This window comes from Trachymyrmex septentrionalis, unplaced genomic scaffold, assembly GCF_001594115.1.
Source record: "Trachymyrmex septentrionalis isolate Tsep2-gDNA-1 unplaced genomic scaffold, Tsep1.0 scaffold97, whole genome shotgun sequence".
Classification (NCBI taxonomy): domain Eukaryota; kingdom Metazoa; phylum Arthropoda; class Insecta; order Hymenoptera; family Formicidae; genus Trachymyrmex; species Trachymyrmex septentrionalis.
This window is the reverse complement of record NW_017306160.1, coordinates 2818877-2828022: the sequence shown is the minus strand read 5'-3', so window position 1 is coordinate 2828022 and position 9146 is coordinate 2818877. Positions and strand designations below refer to the sequence as shown.

At 29.1% G+C, this 9146-nt stretch overlaps 2 protein-coding genes across 2 annotated transcripts in view; both read left to right on the top strand.

The window, feature by feature from the left end:
- The window catches only part of LOC108756235 (nose resistant to fluoxetine protein 6-like), a 28439-nt gene extending 24238 nt beyond the window's left edge, over positions 1-4201 (top strand). The window contains exons 11-13 of the mRNA XM_018499870.1: positions 2076-2250; positions 3746-3888; positions 3962-4201. Of these exons, the coding sequence (XP_018355372.1) occupies positions 2076-2250; positions 3746-3888; positions 3962-4087 (444 nt within the window). The 3' untranslated portion in view covers positions 4088-4201. The remainder of the gene's footprint in view (positions 1-2075; positions 2251-3745; positions 3889-3961) is intronic.
- A 3729-nt stretch (positions 4202-7930) lies between these two features.
- The window catches only part of LOC108756234 (nose resistant to fluoxetine protein 6-like), a 10893-nt gene continuing 9677 nt past the window's right edge, over positions 7931-9146 (top strand). Inside the window, exon 1 of the mRNA XM_018499868.1 lies at positions 7931-8572. Within this exon, the coding sequence (XP_018355370.1) occupies positions 8350-8572 (223 nt within the window). The 5' untranslated portion in view covers positions 7931-8349. The remainder of the gene's footprint in view (positions 8573-9146) is intronic.

The following is a 9146-nucleotide window of genomic DNA, read 5'->3' as shown; positions in this document are numbered from 1 at the left end:
CGCCGAAGGTATCCCTATTCAAGTAATAAGCAACGCAAGTCTAGCGGTTGACACTTATTTCTTTTTGAGCGGATTTTTATTGGCTTACACGTATTTAAAGCATAAAACAGACAAGGAAAGAATTAAGCCGATTCATTACAGAGAGAAGCTAAATGAGTTCTTTGTCAGCATAATAAAGAGATATATTCGGTACGTTTCTAACGTTATCTTGATTCAAGTGAACAATAAACAAAGACGACGCTGTAAGCATGACAGCATCAATGATACAGTAATAAGCAAAATAATACAGAATGCGATTAAAAATTCAATTTAACAATATAGCCAGATAATAATAATTGCTTCCTTTATAGTTTTTAAAATTAAATCTAGATATTTCTTTTAAGGTTGACACCGGCTTATGTAATGATGATAGGAATAGCGCAATTGATCTCATCTTGGTACGATAAGACTTCGCAATTTTACATTGAGGAGAGACAGCACGAAATTTGCGCAAAATACTGGTGGAGAAATGTCTTGTACATACATAATCTGTTTGGTGTTAATACGATGGTACAAACGCCAATTTAGACTATGTTCCAAAATTTTCTGCCAGTACTGAAAATTTATAGTGCACGTAATGTAAACTATCGATTTTCAGTACTGCCAGAAAATTTTGGAATACAGCTTTAGTTATAATATAATTTTGGCATCACACTCAGAAGTATATGAGAATATTCTTATTCTGAGTTATATTCAAAAGAGAAATTTTCTTGTAGTGCTTGACCTGGAGTTGGTATCTATCCAACGATATGCAATTCTATATAATCGGTCTGGCGCTTTTAATTCTGTCAACTGTGTAAGTTAAACGATCGTTGACTGTAGAATGTTACATATTTTCAACGCATGTATCTAAATAAATAAAAGCTACAAATTTCAGATATTTTTACGTGGCTGTTGTCATACTAGGTACACTTTTGATAGTCTCGGTTATATCAAGCGGTTATATCTCATACATTTATGAATATGTTCCGACGTAAGTTATAAAGCATCTTATTAATTATGAAACTAGTTAAGTAAATAAACACTTTTATATTATTACAGTATAGACGAACAGTACAGTAGACATTTTATAGATGTCTTATATTTCCCACCATGGATTCGAATTGGTCCATACATTATTGGAATGGTTACAGGTTACATTATAAGAAGATTTAACAAACAAATAGTCTTGAAAAAGGTAAAGTATATAATATTTATCTTTACATAAGAGAATTTAATGTAACCAATTGTTAGAGCTACGAAGTATATAAGCTAACGATTAATAAAATTCAGATAATAATTAGTAATTGTTATTTCTAATTATGTAGAACGCGAATTTGGAGTATCCATAATTATAAATGGATTAATATTAGATTAATTTTTACAAAAATTTTAAAAGTAGCTAGTTTTTAAATTATATCTGCGGTTATACATACATATATGTATATACAGAGTGTCCCAAAATGTTTTTTATTAAATACTTTTTGAATCATAAAGCTTGAAAGTTACAATATCGCCATCATTAATATTATTAAAGGTAACTAATTGATGGTTAAAACCTTCTAAATGTTGTTCAGCATAGTAACAATTGTCAAAATTAGGTCTTTTTAAAATTGTTCCTGTTATATAAATGTTTACACTAAAAATGTATATATATATATATATATATAAATAGAAGGAGCAATCTTCAAAGGACAAACTAATAAGACTAATAAATAGATCCTTCTAAGGCTTACAGTTTTTACCCGAACTACTTTTCTGTACAATTGACATCTCTCAAGGTTTTTTAGGGTTTCCATATTTCTTCCCCACCCTGTATATGTATACTGAATAATCATTTATAAGTTAAGACATTGACTTTTCTCACAATTTAATAAATAGCTGAAAACAGGAAGTATATAATGTATAAAATATTATAAAAAGAATTATTTAACCCACATCTAAATTATTTTTAATATCTTGGAAATAATTCGCTAAAATTGCTGAAAATTGTTGAGATCTATATTAGTTGACTTGTTTTAATATATTATATTTTAAAGAAAATGAATAAATTTCAGATTATTGTAATTTTATGTTGGACTCTTGGTGCTGCTTGCAACATTTTGGTGTTATTTGGCCTTTACAAACGACAAATATCCGTTCTGTCTACTGCTATCTATGTTGCATTAAGTAGAACAGTTTGGGCCATAGGCATAGCATCGATTGTAATAATGTGTTGTACTGAGCATGGAGGTTAGTTGATTTAATAATAGTATTAAATAGATACAAAATAATCAAAATATTCTGACTCAAGAACTTTTTAAAAATAAAGATTGCCAGAAGGGAAAGGTTACGAGGCAAAACTCGTTGTCAAGTGCTAATGATTAACCTATATTTAACATTTATCAGTTCATTAAATCATACAAACGTGTCAACCTCTTCATCAGATCCTTGGTGTAAAACATAATAATTAAACTAATTGAAAGTACAAAAACAATAAAAATAAATAAGAGTTGCAATTAGAGGCGTTACAATCGCTTTTGGCGTTCTACACTGAAATTTGCTTTAACTTTCCATCACAAGGATTTCTAAGTTCTGAAGCACCAATCCACTGCCAATGACAATTAACTAACAACTAAAAAAAAAGAATTTCTACCAATTTGCATAACACAGGGATACAAATACAATAGATTTCATGTTTTCTTTTGTAATAATATTTTGACACTTAATGCAACATACTATATTATACTATTATATTATTATATTTTCTGGCTTGGTTTTTCAACATATTCTGATAATGTCATCAAGTACGTTTTCGTAACTTCAAAGTAATAAAGATTGATTAAGTAATCAAAATTGTTCACCAATTCTTTTTCAATTGATGTCATAGCTAAATCGCATGACCACGTCTGCATCATTGTATTTCTCAGAAATACTTTATTATTTTTAATTTTGAAAAAAATGTCTCTGCTGTTGCTACAGATATTAACGCAATTAATAAGATCTGTAACACTATTGCTAAATTTAAAAAGATTTCCAGAGAGAAAATCATTTTTAGCTAATTTATTTAAAATATCAAATAAGGTAGAACTTTATATTTATAGTAGGCCTGGCTATTAAAATTTTGCACCCTACACTGGAGCGTAGTACACCTGCTCAGTGCCTCGATCGCAATATAAATTGATTACATATATTAAATAATTTAAATATAAAATGTTTATGATGATTAATATTAAACATAAATTTTGTAAATTTGTGTTCTCTTTCAATGGAAGAATTAAGAAAATATTGAACAAAATTGCATCAAAATTAAAAATTGACGTTACATATGTAGCATAAATTATAAATGATAATAGAATTTATTTTTCATTGCAATCATATTTGGAATAACATCTAACAAAAATCCATTGTGATATAAACTTGCCTCAGTAAATCGATGCCGATTTTTGCATTAATCTTTATGTACAATCTAGAAGTTTCTCTGTCCACATAATTGCAATAGGTTCTCAATTTTCCTTAGTGGTACATTCTTTTTAAATTATCGTCTGATAAATTAGATATCTCAAACAGTAGTGCAAAACAATTTATCGAAACAGACGACAATTTAAATTCCGAGATTTCGGAGTGATTTTTAGCGTCGATAGATACAAGTCTTAGTAATCATTTTTGTAATAGACAATAATAAATCATAATAGAGCAATGTTTAATTTAGAAAAAAAATGTATTCTTATCAAACGCTTGATTACAGACATTGTTAAGAAGCTCTTATCATGCAAAATCTGGATTCCTCTTAGCAGACTTACATACTGCGCTTATCTTTTAAATCCTTTTATCATACGTTCGATTAGTCTGCATAGTGAAATATCTGTTCATTTCGAATTTCTGTCCGTAGTAAGTACATTAACAATCAAAACTCCAATCTTGACAATTATTAATTAAATATATTTATTGTCACAATTTTTAGGCCGCTACAGTCATAGGATACTTGGTGATTAATTATTTCTGTGCATATGCATTGTATTTAATGGCAGAGTCACCGTATATCCTATTAATGCAAATGTTCAGCCAATCTCAACAGAAAAAGAAATAAGATTATAATTTCGCATACATGATTGCGATAAAAATACTGTAATATTGTAATAATTGTAAGTAAAATTCAATAAAACAAAATTGAATTTTAGACATTGTCCCTCTATACATTTGTGTGAAATCATATTCGACTCCAATAGAACTAAAGAATAAACTAAGTACAATTTGCATAAACTATATAGAAGGAACAAGATTTAAAATAAGCATAAATTTAATAAATTAAATGATATTTTTAAAATTAACTTATTGCGTAGAATTGATTTCAATTTTAGAGATATAGAGCATGTGCAAAAGTATTAGGCACTAACAATTTCCTCATATTTTATGAAAAGTTAAATGTCTTTTAGAAGAAAAAAAAGAGGTTTTTGACCACGCATTTTAAAGTGTAAAGATAGGGCTTTAAATCTGCGTTTGAATCTTTTATCTATGATATATTATATATTTTTTGTTCCTAAGTTATATAAACTTTAAAAATAATTGTTGCAATATTTTATTTTACTTTAAAGCGCTACAGTTGAATAAAACATTAGCAAACAAAATTTAATATAAAAGTAGGCTTCCTAGCTTTAAAATGCCTTTTAAAAAAAATTTGTACAATTATTTTTTAGTAAAGATATCGTATTTTTTATTATGTGAAATTTTACTGTGTAAAAATTCATTTTTTTCTAAAGATTTTTTTTAATTTTGAAATTAAATACGGAAAAAAGACAAAAGAAAAAAAAGTTTGTTATAATGTGATCGCGACAAATTATTTCAAATTTTTTTTAAATTTTATTTGATTAGTTTTAAAAACGTTTGTACAGGATGCTTCCGTAACTTAACATCAGTAAAGTCGAGTTATCTGTCTGCCCATGGGCATAAATATTTAAAAATATAATTATAAAGCAAATATTTTTGTATTAAAATATCTATAATATATAATAAATATTTATTTTATAATTACAAATATTTATGATTATATATTTTTTTATAAATATGTATTAATGTCATTTATGTTAGATTAAATCAGATATTATTTGTCTTATTAAATACATATTTTATACAATATTATTGAATTTTACACTATACCAGAATAAAATTCAATTTCTCTTGTATCATTCCCCGCTAGGCTTGCGATTTAATCTTATTCTGCATTACCAGTAGAACAGTGCTCACAAAGATTTGCATATTTCAGGCTAATTTCGGCGAGTGACCCCTCTTTATCGAATCTTTACGAGCACTGCAATAGAGCGTGCCCGTGCCGATAAGCAGATAGGCAACCTGATTTACTGATGTGCAGATTACGGAAGTATCCTGTATACAATAAAATTTCACATATAATAAAAAATACAATATTTTTGCGAAAAATTATCGTATGAATTTTTTTCAAAAAGCATTTTGAAGCTTTGGACCTACTTTTAGTCACTTTCATATTAAATTTTGTTTGCTGAAGTTTTATTGCGTTTTAAAGTAAGACAAAAATATTGCAAAAATATAATTTTTTAATTTTATGTAACTTAGGAACAAAATATTGTAGACAAAAGATTCAAACGCACATTTAAGCCCTCGCTTACTTTAAAACGTGTGGTCGAAAAGATTCTAAGATTAGTTTTCTCTCTCTAAGATTACTTTTCGCCGAAATACTTAACATTTTATAAAATGCGAGAAAATTGTAAGTGCCTAATACTTTTGCACATAATTGTATTATACAATGATATTCTAAGCAAGGTAAAATCATGCCGTGAATTATAATTACGGTTTATATTTACTATATCAAGTGATTACAAAAAAATAGATTAGTACCGTAATCACGAAAGATTTAGATTTCTTACCGAATTAATCATCAATTTCTTATAATCTATGTGGTCATTGAATCGATAAAATTAATTCTTATAAATCATGTATCAGATTTATTCTTACCGTTATTTGAATCCAAGCTATTCAATCTTTTATAGAGTTTTCTGATCGAATAGAGTAGTGTTGGTACTTTATTTCTGTTTTTGATGCCCAGTGCTCGATTTAATACATTAGAATATGTTACGATATATGATAAAAATGAATGTAATTTGTATATTATTATTCGCAGAAATTTTTTCAGTAGTTTAGTCTCAGCGAAACTAGATCTCTGGATCGCGCTAAGGCTGCGCTAAAGCGTAGAAAAAAACGGAGGCTAATGCTGCAGACATAATCTTATCCTCTGTAGAGTTGAAGTCACCAGACCGAATCCAGATTCTCTTATCGACGAACTGTTTAAAGTATTTCTCCGGCTACAATCGCGCTAGAAAGTTAATCGCGTAAAACTTACAAATATGCCTCTCTGCGCGTAAAAAATATATGATATAATGTATACATATTTTTTATAAATTCAAATTTTTTTTTATTTATTTTATTATATGTTCTTATATTTAAATGTAAATTCAATTTTGCGATCTTGCGATACAAAATATTAATTTCATTTGCACACTGCGAATTTATATTATAAATACATGCAAAGCTATTACAATGAGTCTTAAAATTACACGTAATATGCATAGAAATTTTTTACAGTATTAAAAATTTGTATACATAATTACAACATTTTGTGTATAATAAAAGTATTATTATAAATAGTGGTGAGCGAGAGACATCGAAGTATCTCACTCGTACTAGTAACAAATATGTGAGACAGCGTAAGGACACCGCGAGCTGGCATCATGTCCAATTACGCTTTCTCTCTCAATCGTGCGCCTTGCGTTAAGAACAGGATATCGCAGAGTGCCCTCCACTACTTTCTTCCTTCGCGCTTCTCGCCTCCGCCACGTTTCCAATAACACGTACGTATATGCTTCGAGTTGTGTAGCGCCGCGCGCCGAACGCTAGGGGACACCATTCCTGCCGGTGAATGTACACACACCCATAAATGTGTCGTATCTGTGTGCACGAACACTAGTCCGCACTGAAGACAATTGAAATGTAACAACAGCATATCCCTGTCTTGCCACTCGGCGTTTAAGAAAAGGGGAGAATTTGATTAAATTATAAATTTAAACTACTCTAATTCAGAAATGGCACTGCTAGGCCTCCCTACTTTTTTTTAAGATTCTTATAATATTTCTACATTACGCATTTATTTAAAAGAAAAATCTGTAGATTTTTGCCGCATAATATTAAAACGTTATTTCGGCTTTTTTCATAATTTTCTACGCTAGAAAGTAAGAATAATTGAAAAAAAGATTATGAATTTTGTAAGTAAATAAATATTTGCATTTTGCAGCAACTGGTCTTCAATTCTTTATTGAAGACGGCACGTCTTTCGCAAACTAAATCAATAATTTATTCTCTCTCTCTCTCTTTCTCTCTGTTTCCCTCCTCTCTCCTTTGCATCTCTCTATCAACGATACCAAGTCGATAGGCAGTGCAGATTAGGATTTGTTGTTAGCCTTATAAGAGACCATAATGATGAATGAGAAAATTATCAAGTTGAAAGGAACAGCCAAAGGATATAAAATTTTTCATGCACATGAATATGCATAAATATGTATAAACATACATAAACATGAATAAATATATATAACTCATAATATATGAAACATGTCCATACATACTCATACGTCCTTCTTTCTTTTGTAAAATTACTTTTTAGTGTAACAGAAATAATAGTAATAATAATAATGTGGAAACAAAATGTCATAAGACAATCATAGAAATTTAGTACAAAAATTTATAAAATATTTTATTGGTTTTTCATTAAAAAAATATTTTTTATTATATTGCTGTGTATTCTAGATGTCGGCGTATTCGAATGATGGTGTGCACATAACGTGGTGGGGTTTCGCCACGACGTCGGAAAAGTTGTCGGGGGGAGGACGTTTTGCTTTCCAAATCCACTAACTGCTCCCTATATAGACCAGTCTTGTCCCGGTCGTCGAATCTCGCTGACCAATATTAATCTCCTTTATACAAATCAAGAGTGAGGAGCATTTTCTAACAAAATTCTAAAACGTTATGCTAATATTTACACGGGGCGAAGTTAATAAACAACGACATTATTTATATTCAATAATTCTTTGATACGATTCATCAAGATGTGTCTTCTTTATCTCAATAAAGAAAATAATTCTAGATCTGTGCATTAATGAAATTCTTTACATGAGCAAAATAATTCTTTATACTTCACTCTATTGTATTTCTGAAATTGATCACTTTATGATCGGTATATATCGGTATTAATATAGACCACAGTTTGCATTAACGAGGAAGTAAAAGTGTAGAAAATTGTAATTTTTGGGTTCAAAAATTTGCATTATGTCGCATCAGCGATTTACATTTATTTCGTATATCTGTCATTTTGCCACGTTATTTTGCGTTTCTGCACAATTTCACAATTCTAACGAGAACAATATTATTCATTTATTACCCGCCTATGCCATCGCCTCGAGAGCTAGTCTTCTCGGTTCGGCAACATGTGCAACGGAATTACAAGATTTCCGAGATGCTGTCGATCAACGGATACTGTGGGGCTTAAAGAGTAAGTAAAATTCATTCTTAATCGTGATTGGTTTTTGATACTTATCTGATCGATAAAATAAATGCAAAGTCAAAAATGTTAATCACATGAATAATCTCGCGTTTACTTCATGTTGAGTTATTTCATTGTAAAGAATTACCCCGAAACTAAATCGATTTTGTAGTTTTTTGCCTTTGTTTATAAAAAAAATGGGGAGGATCGTCGCAGTAGAATCCTCGTACAGCACGGAATTTGCAGCTGTAATAAATGCTGTAATAAATGCTACAATATTGATGCAACATCCAATATTACTGCAATGTTGCAACAGTATTGTTGCAACTTTTGTGCTGTAGAAGTCGTATTTAATTTTGGCGTTAATAAAGATATAACTGTAAATCAAGGTATCTATAAGCGAAAATATTTTAATGTTTCAAATATATCTATTATATTTATCTCGTAGAGTTAAAAATTGTTATATTTGTAGAATCTGTTATGTTTGTAGTCGAAACGTTCGGTTGTAGTTAGAATTTTTTAAATATATATTTATATATATATCAAGATTATTTAAAAAATGATAAAAATAATGCGCTCATAT